General features: G+C 40.9%; 1 protein-coding gene and 1 pseudogene across 2 annotated transcripts in view; both read left to right on the forward strand.

Annotated features, from left to right (window-relative positions):
- Positions 1–19,850, forward strand: part of PRLR (prolactin receptor) — a 46,051-nt gene that overhangs the window by 11,182 nt on the left and 15,019 nt on the right. For both annotated transcript variants that reach the window (XM_077755791.1, XM_077755792.1), the window contains exon 2: positions 18,740–18,848. In XM_077755791.1, the coding sequence (XP_077611917.1) occupies positions 18,782–18,848 (67 nt within the window). In that variant the 5' untranslated portion in view covers positions 18,740–18,781. The remainder of the gene's footprint in view (positions 1–18,739; positions 18,849–19,850) is intronic.
- On the forward strand, positions 5,846–5,937 carry LOC144224740 (U6 spliceosomal RNA; annotated as a pseudogene).

Below are 19,850 nucleotides of genomic sequence, written 5' to 3' on the forward strand. Positions count from 1 at the left end.
TATTTACACTATGAAAGGACAGGTTTTTGTTAGGAGATTGTTTTTGTGGTTTTAAACAATTATATTGGTATTCCCCCCTTAATTACAAAGGTAATAATTTTTTATTTTATTTAAGTATTTTAGTAATATTTTATTTTATTACAAAAATTATCATTTTTTATTTTCAAATCATCCTCCAGAGGTAGCTACCACTAATATATTGGTGTATAATTATCTCTCATCTTTCTTCTGTGCACATAAACTATATATAGTTGCAGATACTAGAATTGAGGTCAAAGATATTTACTTTTCATACCAAGTTTTCTTTGTCCTTTTCACAAGTTTCTACATCATTAAGTTTTTTATACATTATTTTAAAGATTAAATAATATTTTATTTTATGTCTATACCATGATCTAGTTAAATAGCCCTTTATCATTTGATATTTAGACTTCTTTCAATATTCTCTTCTTATAAAGAGCACTGGGGGAAATTTTTTTGTACAGAATTGGTTTTGCACATCTCTGTTCATTTGAAACAAATTTCTAGATGTATATTTTTCAATTCAAAGTGTATCTACATTTGGAGTGCCTGGGTGCCTCAGGTGGTTAAGCATCTGACTCTTGGTTTTGGCCTAGGTCATGAACTCACGGTTCAAGCACCAAGTTGGACTCCACACCAACAGTGCAGAGCCTGCTTGAGATTCTCCCTCTCTCTCTCTCTGCCCCTCTCCTACTCGCTCTCTCTGTCTCTTTCTTAAAAGTAAATAAATAAATAAAAGCTTTTTAAAAAAGGAGGCAGATGAACTTTCGGTTGGGTGGCCATGTGCCAATCCTCACTGCTCCTGAAACGCTATGGAGAAATCACATTTAACTGGCAGCCATATTCCTGCATAGAAAGAGAGGATTTTCTGGGGGTGATGACTTTTATAAGCCACATGGTGGGAAGGCTAAGACCTCTATGGAGGTATACTTTGAGGAACACTAGATCTAATTTCTTGAGAAATCAACCTGGCATTTTGAGTCAGTGAGACAGGAGAGCAAAGACTGAGAGCAGAATTGCTTGGGATTATAGAGGGCATTTTTAGAGAGGTGTGGAATGAAGATTAAAAGGGTAAGAGATGGCAGTTGACAGGAGAGGAACTTTGGAGGGAAACACAGAGATGCCAAATGAGGAATTTTGCCAACTGATTGCTGTGAACTGTGCTACCTGTCTACCCATAAAATCTTTGCTCTTGTGAATATATGAAGTGATGTAGAACAATATGTGGGCTCCAGTTGAGTGGGGAGTGAGAACAGAGGCTGCCTGTTGGAGGCTGTCACACCTGGTTTATTCATCTTTCATTCTGTAGGCATTCAAGTGTTCCTGTGTGCTCAGAAGACTTCTGATAAGCAGGAAATCCCTCTTCTAAACTGCATAGAATATTAAAGTGAATGTTTTCTGCTGTTCCTCCCATACTGACTCAGTGGGCCCACTTGGGCTCCGTGTGTTTGGCACATGCACAGAGCTTTAAAGAAAAGGCTGGGTTATAATGGGGTCTTTTAGGCAGTCAAAGACATTCAGAAATGCATTCCAGAAATCCAGGTGCATATCAGCCCCTCTGCTTAGGCAAACTCATGGAAAACATCCCAAGCCATTTATATTTTGACTTGTAAACAAATTGACAATTAATAGAACTTTGAGTGTCAACAAAGCAGCAAACTTCCCTTTCAAATCACATTGCTCTTGTGGTAATATTAAAATTAATTTCTGTCTCTGAAGGTGAGTTGAGAAGCATGGGAATGCAACAATAAGATGTCTGCCGGGCCAAGGATGAAAGTCATTTGTAGATAATCTTCCAAGAAGAGTATTACAAAGAAAATGAGAAATTGACTAACCTTTTGAATACTGACTTCCTAATCTTTTTTTTTTTCCTTTGGTGGTCTCACAGAGGGTTGTCTGGAAGACACACCATCAATTATATATTGTGCCAGGAGGTGATGTTATTATTGTAAAGCAGTGAGTCAGCAATGACTTATCAGGTCCTGCCAGGCCAGGGTCATGGTGACCAGGTGTGCAGATATTTGCATTGGCCCACTCTACTTCTGTGAGCAAATACATTGGTACAGGAAGCCTAGCAACCAATTGAGAGCTAGACCTACTGTTTGTTGTGCTAATGGTATGGTAAACTTATTAAGAAATATACGGAGAAGTCCGTTTATAATTGACAATAGCACTTGCTTTTTAAGATGTTAAGCACATTTTAGCATCATTTTCTAAGTGCAGCTGTTTTACTTTGGGTTACAGAAATGCATTAATCTTCTTCTTCTTCTTTTTTTTTTTACAAATAGTTTTTTACAAATAGTTTATTGTCAAATTGGTTTCCATATAACACCCAGTGCTCATCCCCACAAGTGCCCTCCTCCATGCCCATCTCCCCCCCCCCCCACATCCATCAGTCCTCAGTTTGTTTCTCAGCATTCAAGAGTCTCTCATGGTTTGCCTCTCTCCNCCATTCGTCCATTGATGAACACTTTCCATGTTTTAGCTATTGTGGAGAGTGCTGCTATGAACATTGGGGTACATGTGCTCCTATGCATCAGCAAGAAATACCTTAATCTTCAAAGCTCACTTATAAAGCAACCACATTGTTGTTAGCTCTGTTACCCATCTGTCTTTGAGTTTAAATTAATACACACGAACAGCTTCACTGCAAGAATCAGTAGGGTCTCATATCTCTCAGTAATAGGGAGGGCTTCTTGATTAATGGTAAAAACTTGTTGCAGAGCTTAAGGTCAAGTGCTCTTTCTGTGGCTCTGTGAATTAAATTGTGTATTATATATGGACTTATAAATTATTCAGTCAGTCATCCAACAAGTGCTGTTGAACACTTGTGAACATAGAAATGTGACAGTGTGAGGGAGCTAAAATGTAGAGGAAGCAAGACAGGTCACTCTGAGACTTAGATGACAGTATTCATGTTGGAACAACAGTAGGCCAAATGTCAGAGATTTCCCACTTATTTGTAGACCTTCTGCTTGGTTAAATATAGTAGCTGCCCTCTAAACTAAGCTTCACTGGGGCGCCTGGATGGCTTAGTCGGTTAAGCGTCCAACTTTCGCTTAGGTCATGATCTCGCGGTTCGTGGGTTCGAGCCCCGTGTCGGGCTCTGTGCTGACTGCCAGCTCAGAGCCTGGAGCCTGTTTCAGTCTGTGACTCCCTCTCTCTCTGACCCTCCCCTGCTCACGCTCTCTCTCTCTCTCTCTCTCCTAGAAATAAATAAAACATTAAAAAAAAAAAACAACTAAGCTTCACTGACTCTCCCTAGACTAGTCAGGCTCAGCCACTACAATACCCAGCCTCTTTGTATCTTGGAAGCTTAATAACCAAGGGTTTACTTGTCACCCAAGCCATAGTTCATTGGGCATCAACAGGGGATGCAGTATTCTTCCATCTATTGTCTATGCTTGGCTCTTAAGACCTTCAAATTCTTAATTTCATCTTCCTCTAGTGGTGATGGGTGAGAGAAAGAGAGAGAATGAATTAGCAAGTGAGAATGTGTGAAAAGTTTTAAATACCAGGACCAGATTAGAAGTATATCTTTTCTGCTCACTTTCAGATGCCACAACTCAATCACCTGATTTTGTCTAATTACAAGGGAGTCAGTGAGATGATCTTTAACTATGTGCGCAGAAAGAAAAGGAGAATCAAATTTCTGATGGACAGCAGAAGTTTTTATCATTCCTGTCAATGGTCTTCCAGGATTCTGAGATGGTAGGAAAAAGGAAATGAAGAGGAAAACTGCTTTTAGACTTTCTTCAGAATTTCTTCTTAGGCATGTTAACCTTCTTACATGTGCACACAGCCTACAGGCAATGCTTTAAGATTCTCCCGTCAGGCACTTGGCCATACACTTCATCTTTCCAGGCTTCAGCTTCCCCATATATAAAAGTGAGAGGTTGGGTCAGAATTTTTTCAAGTCCTTTTTCCTTTCATATCAAAAATTCTAGAATTTCTGCTATCCATTTCCTCCTGAGACAAATAAGCAGGGAGCCAGGAAGCCAATGCCGCTGGGCTAATAATTTCTTTTTTATTTTAGCTTTAATTTCTGTTCTTACCAAGCCCAGTTTTCTAGAAATTAAAATATATATAATAGGGGCACCTGGGTGGCTCAGTAGGTCAAGCATCTGCCTTTGGCTCAGGTCATGATCTCATGGTTCATGAGTTTGAGTCCTGCTTCAGGTGAACTTGAGCCCCACTTTGGGCTCTGGGCTGACAGTATGAAGCCTGCATGGGATTCATTCACTCTCTCTATCTCTCTGTCCCTCACTCACTTGCACCTTCTCTCTCTCAAAAAAAAAAAAAAATATATATATATACATATGTATACATATACACGTACATGTATGTATATTTTATATATACGTATATAAAATAGACAAGGTTGTTAGCAATATAATAGTGATTTTTTTATAGCAAAGTAAAATTGTTTTGTGTGTGGGTGGGGGAATAGCACATTCACACACATATATAACACACACAAAGATCCCTCTGTGAAAAAATAATCTTGTTTGAACAGTCTTGCAAAATACATTCTCCTCCTACTGTCCTGCCCTGTATTAGTCAATCTTGCAATGATAACAAGCAGTGCTGTCCCAGTGGCTTACAACATTTGCCTTTTGCTCATTTACATAAAGACAGAGGATACGCTGTGGGTGGCTTTGCTAGGATGGGCTGGACTCTGCTGGGCTTATCCAGGCTCCACCTGTCTTCTCCTTCTAGAACCCAGACTAAGGGAGTAGCCACTATCTGGGACGTCCTGAGGGCATGTAGAGAACAAGAACAAGAAAGCCTAAGCCAAACCATGCAATTGTTTAAGGCTTCTGTTGGCACATAGCAAAAGCAATCACAACCATTCACATTCCATTGGCCAAAGCTTTCCACATGGCATTGAAATGGGATGTGTGTCCCTCCCACAGAATGTAGGATTGTGTTCAATGACAATCAATGACAATATGCAATCTTGTGACTGCAAGAGAGCAAATGTTTGAGGATTATAATCCAGTCTGCTTATACCCATACTACCTCAGTTCTAAATGCAACACTTATCATGGAGAAGAAAACATTCTACTTCCCTCTTTCTGTGGTGGAAAGTTCTTGGGTAGGAGACAGTTAGGAAGGAAAAGCCACCAGCCATACGGAAATACCTCTATTTCAGCTAGTCCTCATTATAGGATGGCACTGTTTTAAGCTCATTGCCAAGGGTGACTCATCTGATCTTCATAGCAGCTTTATGAAGTTGGTCCTAGTATTATTCCCACTTTACAGAAGAGGAAACCAAGGCACAAAGAAGTTAAGTAAGATGGCTGTGAACACACGTCTCATAAGTGGCAGAAACAGGATTCCAATCCAGATGATCTGGCTCCAAAATTCCTATTCTTAAATACTATGGAAGGAAGAGAAATGGATGGATTCCAACACCATGGGTGAGCTGGTTTCTGGTAAACTATGCTTTTAGGGGAGACATAATAATCATGTCTGAAAGGGGCAGACACTATTTCAGTAAGGTATTACAAGTATGTTTTTCAAAAAAAACTAGACACTCTCAGATGATTGGGGTATAGGCCACTGTCCTAGGCACCATCCTGCATAATTTCTTCTCTCATAGAGTTTACACATTAATGGATGGAGACACACCATCAACAAATAGCTAAGGAAAAAATATCATAGGTCATATGATGGTAAGAGCCATGGAAAAACAATTAAGTGGAACCAGGGAATGAAGAATTTGGAGAAGTGCTGGAGATGGATTGTAATTTAAAGTCTTGTCAATGAAAGCCTTGCTGATAAGGTGATATTTGAACAGTGGTCCAAAAAAAGTGAGGGGGTGCTCACTTCGGCAGCACATATACTAAAATTGGAATGACACAGAGAAGATTAGCATGGCCCCGGCCCAGAAGTGAGGAAGATCAGTATTTAATGAATGAATAAATGAATGCTCACGCAGATCTAGCTATCCTCATGAGCCTTAAAAATTAATTAATTAATGAATGAATTAATTAATTAACAATCACTTATTGCTTTATACGTCCCACCCAAACTACCCTCTCCCCTAGTGTAACTCAAGCTCCTCTTCTCTCTCACTTGGCTGTGGCAACACCCATTCCACCAAAGGATTTCCTACAGGACAGAAGGGGATATTGGGAATATGCAAGAGTGATTGTTTACATTTTCTGGGGGTGGGATGAGATTAGAGGGGTTGATTTAGGTTGTTATTAGTGCATCTGTACACATGTGCACCTCAGACAAGGCTGAGCATATTTTGCTCAGTGAGGTCGTGAGCCAGATGAGAAAACAGACAGAGTTACTAAAATTACTGAGCAATACGCAGATGAGAAGTGTGAAGTCTTTGGTTGTGTGCAGAGAGTAAGCCTGACTAATATCAAGAATGCAAAAGGAAAAGAGAGTATTCGCTTTCCTGCTCTCCTACTCTCTGAGAATGAGAGGAGTCCAATCAGGAAAACCCAGAACTTACAAACCAGTCATCTCCGCATGAACTTTAAAGAAGTTTCAGGGGTGCCTGAGTGGCTCAGTGGTTAAGTGTCCCACTCGTGGATTTGGCTCAGGTCATGATCTCCCCATTGGTGGGTTCAAGCCCCGCATTGGGCTCTGCCCTGACAGTGTGAAGCCTGCTTGCAATTTTTCTCTCTCCCTTTCTCTCCCTACAGTTCCCTTGCTCATATTCTCTCTCTCAAAATAAATAAACTTTAAAAAAAAGTTTCTTACATTGTCCTAATGTGAGTCCTGGATTGAAAACCACAGATTTCTATGGAACAACTATGTAAAACACAGTCTACAGTTTGTGGTGTTTTTGAAAATGTTATTAGTTGATTAATGATCTCAAAGGAAACAACTACTCTGAAAATAAGACCAACGTCTGTTTTCCACCATCTGTCCGAAGCATACCTTTGTTGAGGAAGATTACAACTCACACACATGCTATTCTTGCCTTCAAGCCAAGCAGGCTGCACTAAGACAAGCCTCCCTCAAGTCAGAGAGGCTGCTGGGATGCTGTGGCCGGCTAGTGGAAGAGGTGTGAGCGATGCCTCCAGCCATGGGGATGCGTTCAGGGCTCTGCTTATTTTTTTTAATGTTTATTTATTTTTGAGAAAAAGAGAGCGAGGGACAGAGAAAGAGAAGGAGACAGAGGATCCCAACTGGGCTCCTTTCGCTGACAGCCGAGAGCTCAATGCTGGGCTCAAACTCCCAAATCCTGAGATCGTGACCTGAGCTGAAATCGGATGCTCAACTGATTGAGCCACCCAGGCGTCACCAGTGCTCTGCTTTATTAAAGGGACTCCAGGGCAAAGGCTCATACAGGACAAGTGGCAGTTTATAGGTGTCAGGAGCCAGAAGAGCTTTCTATTGAAGCCCCTTTTGTGATACCAATCCACAGTCCGCTCCAGCTTGGACAAACACAGCCTCTGCAGACCATCTGCCTCTCAAGGCACAGCACACCCATCTTGCTGGATGCATCTTCACGGAGCACATTCTTCACCAAGTTCTCCTCTGGGTGGCACCTCTGGGTGTGCTGGGGGAGGAGGTAGGGAGGGTGTCTGTAATCAGAGGGGGGCATTTTATATCGGTCTCTGTTGTTTCTAACACAGCCGTGATGTTCTGACTAAACTGCTGGGCGCTCACGTGATGGTCATTTTATGTAACACTAGTTCCCTTGTGGAAACTAGTTTCCCACCAATGGATATCTCACAATAGGGAATAAAGTGGAAAACTGTTTGAGAAGCAGTAAAATGTGTGCTTGATAATCACAGTGATGCAAAATAATAATAATGGATGGTCACATGAGCAAGGGTCCTGCTATGAAAGTTCGCAAGCAAATGTATAAATACATTGTCTGGGCTCTGGACAGGTAAACATGTGGGCACATGTTTGCATGCAGCTCAGGGAGAGCCAGAGCCTTCATTTCCCACCCTCAGACCAGGGTTCCCAAGCACCACTTCTCCAGCTTCCCGTGTCTGCGTCAAAGAGACCTCTTTCCATGTTCTGGCCTCTCCCCTCCTCTCTCAAAGACAGAAGGCTATGCTGGCTCCACATCTGCTGTCTGATAACACTAACATAGGACCCTGCCTCTTGTGTGCAGAGTGTCTTTCCATATCTTAGATTCACTTATTCATTCTACAAGCAGTCACTGACCATTGACTTTGGGCAAAGTTTATATAAAGGTCTTAATCTTGAGCCTTAATCTCTGCCCCTTGCTGTTCTCCCGACCCTGAACAGACTATGTCTTCTGTTTTCCAAACTAAATGTTGCCATTCTATATTGGAAAGACAAGCCAGGCTCCTGGAAACCAAAAGATACCTATGGGGTTCGCTCCCTATTATTTCAGCCTCAGACATATCTAACCCGGGTAGAATAGCAGGTAATGAGACCTGGCAGACAGAGAACCCAAACCAGGCAGATCCCAAAGGAAGCAGCTAATGCAGCTCCTAATGCTAAAAACAATGGATCAATGCATGTAACATTTGTTCCCAAGAAGTAAATCTTTTTACATTTTTAGGACAAGAGAAACATTTGAAATTTGATTTGCATTCATAGTCAGGAGATGTGGCAGCGGTGTCCTAACCATTTACGATGGGAGACTCAAGCTGGAGGGGAGAGCAAAAGAATTTGAGGTGCTCAGGGCTTCCTGACCATCTGAGTCTTGTTTTTTTTTTTTAATTTCCTATATTCTTATTCAAAGTTTCTTCTTATAGTTAATAAACTCAAAAGTGTTGAGACTTGCAGTTGATGCGTATCTGTACAACATTTTTCACTGTGAAAATAATCTTCACTAGTAAGCCCAGGAAAGTACAGCAAGTGGATGATAGTTCTTGTTCTAATTTTTTCCTTATTGAAAAATGTAAATATTTAAGGGCAATAATTGTAATCAATCCTGTGTTTGTGTCTCCATTCAGAATAACTTACTTGAAACACATTTTATACAACAAAACTCATCAGGTAATTTGTTCTTATTTACTATTCTTTTCATTGTTCCATCAAATTTATATTCTGCAAAATTGTAGGCTTTTTCTATTTTGTCCCTTTTTGGTAAATAATGTAAATATATCCATTTGAAACCAGGAGCTTCATCAAACTTTATTTTTTAATTTCTTATGTCTTTTATTCAATGTATTTAAACCAACCAACCAACCAAAAAAAATAATTCACCCATTTTTCCCACCCCCACTCTTTCCCACCTCTGCCAACCACCAATATGTTCTTTACATCTATGAGCTTAGTTTTATAGATATAGATAGATTTTTTTTTTTTTAGATTTCATATATAAGACAGATCACATGGTATTTGCCCTACCATCTGAGTCTTGATCAGTCTTAACCAAACCAACAGTTTTCCAAACCCTGGAACAACTCAAATGTCCATCAAGAGGAGAATGAATAAATAAATTTATTTATGGTCTTTCACTCAACATGACATGAGTGAAGATAAATGAAATGAAGTGAAAATGAATTTTGTAAAATGACAGGAATTTTAGAATTCTGTACATTTTCTAAAAAGATAAGTCATTCAGTAATGTGGAATTAAAGAAATTAAAGAAGCCAGACAGACACACACACTCAAGAAATGCATGTTGTATGATTCCAATTCTATAAAGTCCAAAAGTAGGTAAAGGTCATCTGTGGTGTTAGAAGTCAGAGGAATGGTTTCTGTTGAGTGGGTAGAGATTGGGAGGAGACACCAGGGGAACTTCTGAGGTGCTATTAGTGTTCTATTTGTTGACCTGGTTATAACATGGGCATATTCACTTTGCAATAATTCATTGAAGAAAATACTTGTGATTTGGGCATATCTTATGTGTGGTCATCTTTAAAGAAATCCAGATCTTGAATTGGGCACCACTTATCCATCAGGAATTGAGCTTGCCATAGCTAGGTAGGTCCTAAGACTACTGCCTAGCATGCTAGGTCCATTTCTAGAGTCAGGGGAATGGAGTCAAAATTCTGAATAGAACATTGGAGCATAGTGGCAGATGAGGCAGGCTAGGTTGGGGACTTCACTCAGAGGATCGCCAGGTTTTAGGAAGCAAGTCCCACGAAGCAGTAGAACTGAAATCCCTGGCCTTCAAGATTGGTTCAGGGGCTAGATGGGACAGAATGTGCAGATGGTGAGTATACAGTGGGTCTACCAGTGAATAGACAATGGAAATGGTGCATTGGGAGCTGAGATCTGTTATTTTTAACTCTCAGGGGCCACACAGCCTCCCTTCCTATGGCTTATCCTTTCCACTGTGAGTAGTGGGATCAGCCTACACCATGGGACTGTGGCCCTCATTTTCCATCCAGGGAGATTAGGTCTTGTTTCTTAGAAAAGCAAGCTGTGAGGCCTAAGTTTACAGACTTTTTTCCAACTGTTGTCCTGTGTAGAAGACACTTGGCTTAATGGAAGGCAGTGATGAAGGGAAGCTTTCAGAAAACATGGTCTGGACAGCATCAGCATTGGTGCAGAACAAAAATGAGGAAGAAGGGAGATTTTGTGGAGATTAGACCACCGTGGGACATAGCATTGTGGGAAGGTATATTTGACTAAGATAATGGGGGGATGAGAGAGCATGAAAATGAGGGAGGTGAACTTTGAGGATTCAAAAGCAAGGCAGCTGGTCATGGACAAGGTATGGGAGCTGCTGACTTCCTACAAATCTGCTCTTCAGTTCCAAATCTTGTGTTTTTATTTTTTGAGGGTTTTAAAAAATATATAATTTATTGTCAAGTTGGCTAACATACAGTGTATACAGTGCGCTCTTGGTTTTAGGGGTAGATTCCCGTGATTCATCACTTACATACAACGCCCAGTGGTCATCCCAACAAGTGCCCTCCTCAGTGCCCATCACCCATTTTTCTCTGACTGGCTTATTTCACATAACATAATACCCTCCAGTTCCATCCACGTTGTTGCAAATGGCAAGATTTCATTCTTTCTCATTGCCAAGTAGTATTCCATTGTATACATAAACCACATTTTCTTTATCCATTTATCAGTTGTTGGACATTTGGGCTCTTTCCATAATTTGGCTATTGTTGATAGCACTGCTATAAGCTTTGGGGTACATGTGCCCCTATGAATCAGCACTTCTGTATCCTTTGGATAAATTCCTAGTAGTGCTATTGCTGGGTAATATGGTAGTTCTATTTTTAATTTTTTGAGGAACCTCCACACTGTTTTCCAGAATGGCTGCACCAGTTTGCATTCCCATCAACAGTGCAAGAGCGTCCCCGTTTCTCCACATCCTTGCCAACATCTGTTGTTGCCTGACTTGCTAATTTTAGCCACTCTGACTGGTGTGAGGTGGTATTTCAGTGTGGTTTTGATTTGTATTTCCCTGATGGTGAGTGATGTTGAGCATCTTTTCACGTGTCTGTTGACCGTCTGGATGTCTTCTTTGCAAAGGTGTTTATTCATGTCTTTTGGCCATTTCTTCACTNTCATTTCCCTTGCCTCGAAAAATATGTCAAGTAAGAACTTGCTGTGGCTGAGATCAAAGAGGTTGTTGCCTGTTTTCTCCCATAGGATTTTGATGGTTTCCTGTCTCACATTTAGGTCTTTTATCCATTTTAAATTTATTTTTGTGTATGATGTAAGCAAGCGGTCCAGTTTCATTCTTCTGCATGTTGCTGTCTGGTTGTCCCAGCACCATTTGCTAAAGAGACCATCTTTTTTCCATCGTACACTCTTTCCTGCTTTGTTGAAGATTAGTTGGCCATGCATTTGTGGGTCCAATTCTGGGTTCTTTATTCTGCTCCATTGGTCTATGTGTCTGCTTTTGTGCTAATACCATACTGCCTGGATGATTACAGCTTTGTAGTAGAGGCTAATGTCCAGGATTGTGATGCCTCCCACTTTGCTTTTCTTTTTCAACATTACTTTAGCTATTTGGGGTCTTTTGTGGTTCCATACAAATTTTAGGATTGTTTATTCAAGCTTGAAGAATGCCGATGCAGTTTTGACTGGGATTGCTTTGAATGTATAGATTGCTTTGGGTAGTATTGACATTTTAAAAATATTTGTTCTTCCAATCCATGAACATGGAATATTTTCCCATTTCTTTGTGACTTCTTCAACTTCTTTCATAAGTTTCTATAGTTTTCAGCACACAGATCTTTTACATCTTCGATTAGGTTTATTCCTAGGTATTTTATGGTTTTTGAAGTGATTGCAAATGGGATCAATTTCTTGATTTCTCTTTCTGTTTCTTCATTATTGGTGTATAGAAATGCAACTGATTTCTGTATATTGATTTTGTATCCTGCCGAATTCATGTATTAGCTCTAGCAGCCTTTTGGTGGAGTCTTTTGGGTTTTCTATGTACAGTATCACATCATCTGCAGAAAGTGAAAGTTTGACTTTTGCCTATTTGGATGCTTTTTATTTCATTTTGTTGTCTGATTGCTAAGACTAGGACTTCCAACACTATGTTAAACAATAGTGGTGAGAGTGGACATCCCTGTCATGTTCCTGATCTCAGAGGGAAAGCTCTCAGCTTTTCCCCTTTGAGGATGATATTAGCTGTGGGCTTTTCATAGATGGCTTTTATGATGTTGAGGTATGTTCCCTCTATCCTGATGTTCTTGAGGGATTTTATTAAGAAAGGATGATGTATTTAGTCAAATGCTTTTTCTGCATTTGCAGAAAATAAATATGGCATTTATTGATGATCTTTCTTCTATTGATGTGATATATCACATTGATTGGTTTCCAAATATTGAACCAGTCCAGAAGCCCAGGAATGAATCCCACTTGATGATGGTGAATAATCCCTTTACTATGCGTTGAATTTGATTTGCTAGTATCTTGTTGAGAATTTTTGCATCGATGTTTGTCAAGGATATTGGCCTATAATTCTCCTTTGTAGTGGGGTCTCTGGTTTGGGAATCAAGACAGTGCTGGCTTCCCAGAATGAGTCTGGAAGCTTTCCTTCCATTTCTATTTTTGGGAACAGCTTGAGAAGAATAGGTATTAACTCTGCCTTAACTGTCTGGTAGAATTCCCCTGAGAAGCCATCTGACCTAGGACTCTTATATATTGGGAGATTTTTGATAACCAATTCAATTTTTTCACTGGTTATGGGTCTGTTCAAATTTTCTATTTCTTCCTGTTTGAGTTTTACTAGTCTGTGGTGTCTAGGAATTTGTCCATTTCTTCCAGATTGCCAGTCTGTTGGCATATAATTTCTCATAATATTCTCTGATAATTGTTTGTATTTCTATGTTGTTGGTTGTGATCTCTCCTCTTTCATTAGTGATTTTTACCTATTTGGGTTCTTTCTCTTTTCTTTTTTGACAAATCTGGCTAGGTGTTTATCAATTTTGTTTATATAAAAAAAAACTAGCTCTTAGATTCATTGATATGTTCTATTGTGTGTGTGTCGGGGGGATGGATTCTGTATTGTTTATTTCTGCTCTAATCTTTATTATATCTCTTCTTCACCTGGCTTTGGGGTTTCTTTGCTCTTCTGCTTCTAGTTCTTTTAGGTGTGCTGTTATGTTGTTTTTTATTTGGGATTTTTTGTTTGTTTGTTTCTTGAGATAGGCCTGGATTGCAATGTATATTCCTCTTAGGACTGCCTTTGCTGCATCCCAAAGGGTTTGAACCATCATGTTTTCATTTTTTTTGCTTTCATGTATTTTTTTAATTCCGTCTTTAATTTCTTGGTTGACCCATTAATTCTTTAGTAGAATGTTTTTTAACCTCCATGCATTTGGAGGGTTTCCAAACTTTTTCTTGTGGTTTTGATTTCCAATTTCATAGTATTGTGATCTGAAAATATTCATGGAATGATCTCAATTCTTTTATATTTATTGAGTGCTGTTTTGTGACCCAGTATGTGATATATCTTGAAGAATGTTGCATGTGCACTTGAGAAGAATGTACATTCTGCTGCTTTTGGATGCAAAGTTTTTGTTCTGAATATCTGTAAGGTACATCTGGTGCAGTGTATCATTCAAGGCCATTGTTTCTTTATAAATTTTCTGCCTAGATTATCTATCCATTGCTGTAAGTGGAGTATTAAAATCCCCTGCAATTACTGTACTCCTATCAATACGATTCCTTATGTTTGTGATAAATTGATTTATATATTTGGGTGTGCCACATTGGGGAAATAAATATTTATAATTGTTATCTCTTCTTGATAGATAGACCCCATAATTATGATATAATGCTCTTCTTCATCTCTTGTTACAGCCTTTAGTTTAAAATCTAGTTTGTCTGATATAAGTATGGCTACTCCAGCTTTCTTTTCACTTCTAGTAGCATGATAGATGGTTCTTCAGCCTCTCACTTTCAATCTGAAGGTGTCCTCAGGTCGGAAATTGGTCTTTTATAGACAGCATTTAGATGGCTCTTGGGGTTTCTTTTTTATCCATTCTGATACCTTATGCCTTTTGATTGGAGCATTTACTTTATTTACATTAGAGTTATTATTGAAAAACACAGATTTAGTGTCATTGTGCTCTTTCATTGCTTGTGGTGATGTCTCTGGTCCTTTGTAGTCTTTGCAGCGTTCTACTCAGAGTTCCCTTTAGGATCTCTTGCAGGGCTGATTAGTGGTCATGAACTCCTTCGGTTTTTATTCGTCTGGGAAAGCTTTTATCTCTCCTAATCTGAATGACAGCCTTGCTGGATAAAGAATTCTTGGCTGCCTGTTTTTTCCATCCAGCACATTGAATATTTCCTGCCACTCCCTTCTGGCATGCCAAGTTTCAGTGGACAGGTCTGCTACTACCTTTATGTGTCTACCTTTGTAGGTTAAGGCCCATTTGCCCATAGCTGCTTTCAGAATTCTCTTTGTATCTTTGTATTTTGCCAGTTACCAGGCACAAAGAGGTGTGGTTTGGTGTAGGTGGGTCCTGCCTCCATTATGGACCCATTGACTATTCCCTGAAGCCCCACCTTGTTGATGATGGGGGGAAAATGGCAACACCACAGTCAAGGGAGAGGATTGCTCTCTCTGACTGCACGTCTGCACTAGATACAGAGCCCGGGAATGGCTCCCTTCCTCTCCAAGTGTGCAACTAGGGTGGCTGGTCCCAGCCCAGAGAAAGCCCCACAGTTAGAAATTGGTTCTTTATCTGTTTTTATTCTGTTCCCCAATCCATGGTTTTTTCTCTTGTGCAAATACAATCCTTTATTTCCACAAGCTCTCTTTCCTTTCCTTTTGCTTCTCCCCAGAAGGGGATCTCTTCCTTCCGTTCCTATGCCATCCTCTTTATCTCTTCCAGTTCACAATCACACACGTATGGCCTGCCATGTTGTCCTCGTGGCCCCCTGGAGATATTTCTGTCACTCTGTAGCCCGGATTCCTAGAATGCCAAGTCTTCTGGCCTCAATATTGCTGTGTTTGAGAGATGAGATAACTTTGGGCCCCCCCACTTCTCTGCTATGTTGGCTCTTTCTTCCAAATCTTACTTTTTTAAACCACAGTCACCCAGGGAGCTAGTGAGGAGTGAAGCCAATATAATTGTCCTTGAACTGAGATGTGGGACTGACGTTTTCCCAATTGGTATCCATCCATGTATTTGGAGCAGTTTGCCTCTGTAACTATCTCTAAAAGTAGGCTGTGGACACTCTGGATGTTCCAGCCCCAACTGGGGTCAAAGAGGTGGTCTTTGATCAAGATCTCGCTTGCAGTGGTCTCTGGGAATGGGTGCGTGGGAGGGTGGCTTAGAGAAATAAAAAACAAATGTATCCCTAGACTAGTATTCACCAACCATTAAAAAAAAAGGAAAAAAATGAAAAATGTCAGTGGATTAAGCAGGAGAAATATGCCTAGTTCTGGAAGAACCACAATATGTGACCAGGATTAACATTCAGCATAGCTCCCTTAGGTTAGCCATTGTGATTCCCTTTCCATGTGAAGATTTACTTTCCCCACTGTGTTTGCCCTGGTGGGGAATAAGGTGCAGGATGAGTTGAGAAATTACTGGTGAAACACAGTGACAACACTACCAAGAGTATGTCTAATTCCCTGGCATGGAGATTGCAGGGAAGCATAAAGTGGATGGTGGCTACTAACCAGATTCCAAGAGAGCTGAGGAAATTGCAGAGGAAATGAGTTTGTTTGTTGGTTTGTTTCTTTTCAGTCTATAAAATACTTCCTGAAAGCATTTTTATAGGAAACTTTATTTAAGAGAGTTTCTTTGAGCCTGGACCAGCACACCAGGCAGTATGAGCCATGGCAATGTCTGCTCCTACCCTCCCCCACCCTGCCCTCCCCATCTGGTCATTTCTTTTGCAAATCACTTGGAACCTTGATTTGGCAGAGCGTTCCAGACAGCACCTGACCTTGCTTAAAAATTGTGACTTATAGCATGTTGATCTCAAGCATTTTAGCAATGCCCAAAAGAGCACAGACGTCTCAATAAAAGGATATTCTAGAACTTCTTCAGCCAGTGGGCCAAATCCCATCCCCAGGCCAGGATGAGATCATCAGATCTCCAAGACAGAAGAACTCTTCCAGGGCTATATGGAGCTATTAAAGCTGGGTTTGTGAGAGCAAAGTATTGAGAGAGCACAAGTAGGCCCCCAGTCTGGCTGTCCCTGCTCCGAGCCTGCTGGGAGCCTGGCGTGCGGCTCACTCAGTCCCCTTACTCTGTCACCACTCTCCCCGCCATACAAGCAAGAATTACTGCACTGTCCATCACAGACTCTCTGCACATCAAGCTGATTCCCAGAGGCTCTCAGATTTACTACATTTCTCTCTCCCAGTGGCATGTGACTGATAATTTATTACCTCCCCTCTGTACTTCAATAACTTCACCTGTTAAAAGGGGAGATAATAGGGGCGCCTGGGAGGCTCAGGCGGTTGGGCGTCCAACTTCGGCTTAGGACATGATCACATGGTTCGTGGGTTCGAGCCCTGCTTCGGGCTCTGTGCTGATGGCTAGTTTCAAATTCTGTGTTTCCCTCTCTCTCTTACCTTCCCCTGCTCATGCTGTCTCTATCTCTGTCAGAAATAAATTTAAGAAAAAACATTAAAAAAATTTTTTTTAAAAAGGAGGAGATAATAGTCTGTGCCACTCAAGGGGCTATTGTGAGGGCTAAATGAAATGCAAGTGATTAGGACACTTAGTACAGGGCCTGTGCTCCAGACATAGTAGGCATGATTATTCCCATGATAAGCCTCTAATCTCTTGATTCAAATGAAATGACCCAAGGGGGCACCTGGGTGGTTCAGTCCGTTGAGTGTATGACCCTCAGACACTTAATTTCGGCTCAGGTCATGATCTCACGGTTTGTGGGATCCAGCACTGCTTGGGGCTCTGCACTGACAGCCTGGAGCCTGCTTGGGATTCTCTCTCTCTCTCTCTCTCTCTCTCTGCCCCTCCCCCACTGTCTCTCTGTCTGTGTGCTCTCTCTTTCTCTCTTTGAAAATAAATAAATATTTTTTACGTTTATTAATTAACTGAGTGATCCGAGAGGTTGGATGGGGCAGATGGTTTAGAATGTGCAACCTGGGAAGGAGGAGGCATTTGGAAGGAATCCTGAAGAGCAACTGGAAGATCCCCAAAGAATGACTTACTGGCTGCCTCACAGCTGCCTCACAGGAGTCATTACTAAACCAAGAACCCTAATATAAGAGGGTTACTTTATGGCGCCTAGGTACTCAAATCCCTGTTGTCACTAACGTTTCTATTTCCCAGTGTGCCTCACAGAGAGTGGTATCAGGTGGAGAAAGCCTTCTAGAAGTTGTCCCTTAGTTGGTATCCAGCTGGTACATGGAGAAGCCTCACTTGGGCCAGAGAGGTGAGGGAAGTGGTCTTTCCCGGGCTCCTCAAACAACACCCAAACATTTCAGATGTCTCAAGACAGGGAGCCGTGCCTCTGCATGTTCTTCCCTTGATTATAACTTAAAAAATCTTAAATTTTAAAATAAAATATATACCATGTGTTTCCAAGAATTTACATTTACTTCATCAAATCCGTTGTTTTCTACGAGTTTTTTGGAGTTCCAACAAAACGAATGAGCCTTTTTCGAATGTCCTTAAAAATACTTTTTTCGGAGAAGGACATCAGGAGGCTTTGAAATTTGTTCCAAGGGTAAAAATAATATTAACAATAAATTTCTCAAAACTCTCAACCCCTGTGGGTTCAAAATTTACTGAATACTCCAAAACCAAGGGACTTGAATTATTACAGGGATTTGTCATTTCTTGAAAGAGAAAGAAAGCACATGGAGGTTCACTGGAGTTCACTGGATGGTTCTCAGTTATGCCCATAGCCCAGCGGACTTCTTAGTCAGCCTCACCTTCAGAGTAAGTCCCCCTAACTTGGCATCAGTGAAGGCAGGTTGAAGTCGTACTGAGGGTACTTACTGAGTGTACGGAATTTTCAGCCTGGCTTCTTTCTGGCTGATGGAGCAAAGCCCTCCAAGAATGGTTCTCTTGTGGGGCATGCAATCTGTGTCACATAAACCTGGTGGTATTGTTAGGTGACCCAAGAGTGGAAAGAACAATGTTTCATTGTGTGTAAAGAGGCTGCCAAGCAGCTGCCCCTGAACATTGTCCTCTGGTGACCTCTGGTGGTAGAATTTTTCTTAGCATGTCTGCGTCTATGCTTATGAACCAAGCCATCCAACCATGTTACATTTTCCTACATGTCATTCACATTAGTCAAGGAGCAAGAATCAGTTACAAACACCCAGAATAAAGTGGTGCATGTGCCTGACCAGACTTTTATTTCACAAAAAGTTGCCTGGTGCCTTTTCTTTCAGTGAAAGTCTGATACATTTCCTGTGGAAAGAGAAGGAGCCAAAATGAAGGAAAGTGTAGCATCCACAATTTTCGTTTTGCTACTGTTTCTCGACACCAGTCTCCTGAATGGTAAGTAAGAGACTGCCCTGCTCTCTTTAATTCCCTGGGGTGTTTCTTGAGAGGGCGGAGAGTCCATATAGTCCTCTGGTACTGCAGTTACAAGGAATGAAAAGGTGATTTGCTGCTACCAAATTATTTGCAATATTTTTGGCATTGAAATTAATGCAGAAATTAATGCCAAGGAAGTAATGCATTGAATGCGAAACCATTTCCTTATGCTGTGCCCTCCGTCCTCACCCTGGGAATGCAGTAAAGCTTCTGTATGAACAAGACCAGAGTCTTGGTCCGGCTTCTGTCAGCTACTACTAGCTATAGATGGAACCTTGAGCCAATCACCCGATCTCTCTGGGTTTCCACATTTTCAAAGTGAGGATAATGATGATCCCTCCACCTCAGACGAAGTAATACATATGAAAATGTTTGAAAAAGTGTAAAAAAAACAGAGATTGCTGTTACATGGTGGGAAACGTATAGCCAACTCTGTTGTCTGTGCTGATGGCAGAAATGGAGTTCACGGCTAGAGCGAGCATGCTGGTTAGGTACGTTTTAGTGCAGCTACCTCTGTATCTTTGGGTGTGGATACTTTTGTATATACTGCTGTGTATTAACTTCTCTATGTGTACCTGATTGCAAATGCTTCTATGTGTATACCAATGTAAGTATGCATCTGTGTTTGCCCCCATGAACATGTGTATTTCCATGTGTGTACCTGCCTGTATTCTCTGAGTATGCATCTGCATATATGTCTGGGGGTAGGGGGTGGTGTACGTGTGTGTGTTTGTGAGGTGGGCTCTATGTGCATAGTTGTGTGTGCCTGTGTGTATGGTGCCTATGTGGTTGACCCTTGGTGTGCACTTTATAAGGATCGTGAGACAGTCCATTGATTTTCACTGTTTCTGCTTAAGTGAATGAAAGGAACATTTGACTACTTGTAATTTCACAACTGTGCTCGCCTCTCTTGAGTTTCCTAGAAGTACTATGAATAACCAGTGAAATGTAAAAGAGATAAGC

Source organism: Crocuta crocuta, unplaced genomic scaffold (assembly GCF_008692635.1).
Source record: "Crocuta crocuta isolate KB4526 unplaced genomic scaffold, BGI_CrCroc_1.0 scaffold222, whole genome shotgun sequence".
Taxonomy (NCBI): Eukaryota; Metazoa; Chordata; class Mammalia; order Carnivora; family Hyaenidae; genus Crocuta; species Crocuta crocuta.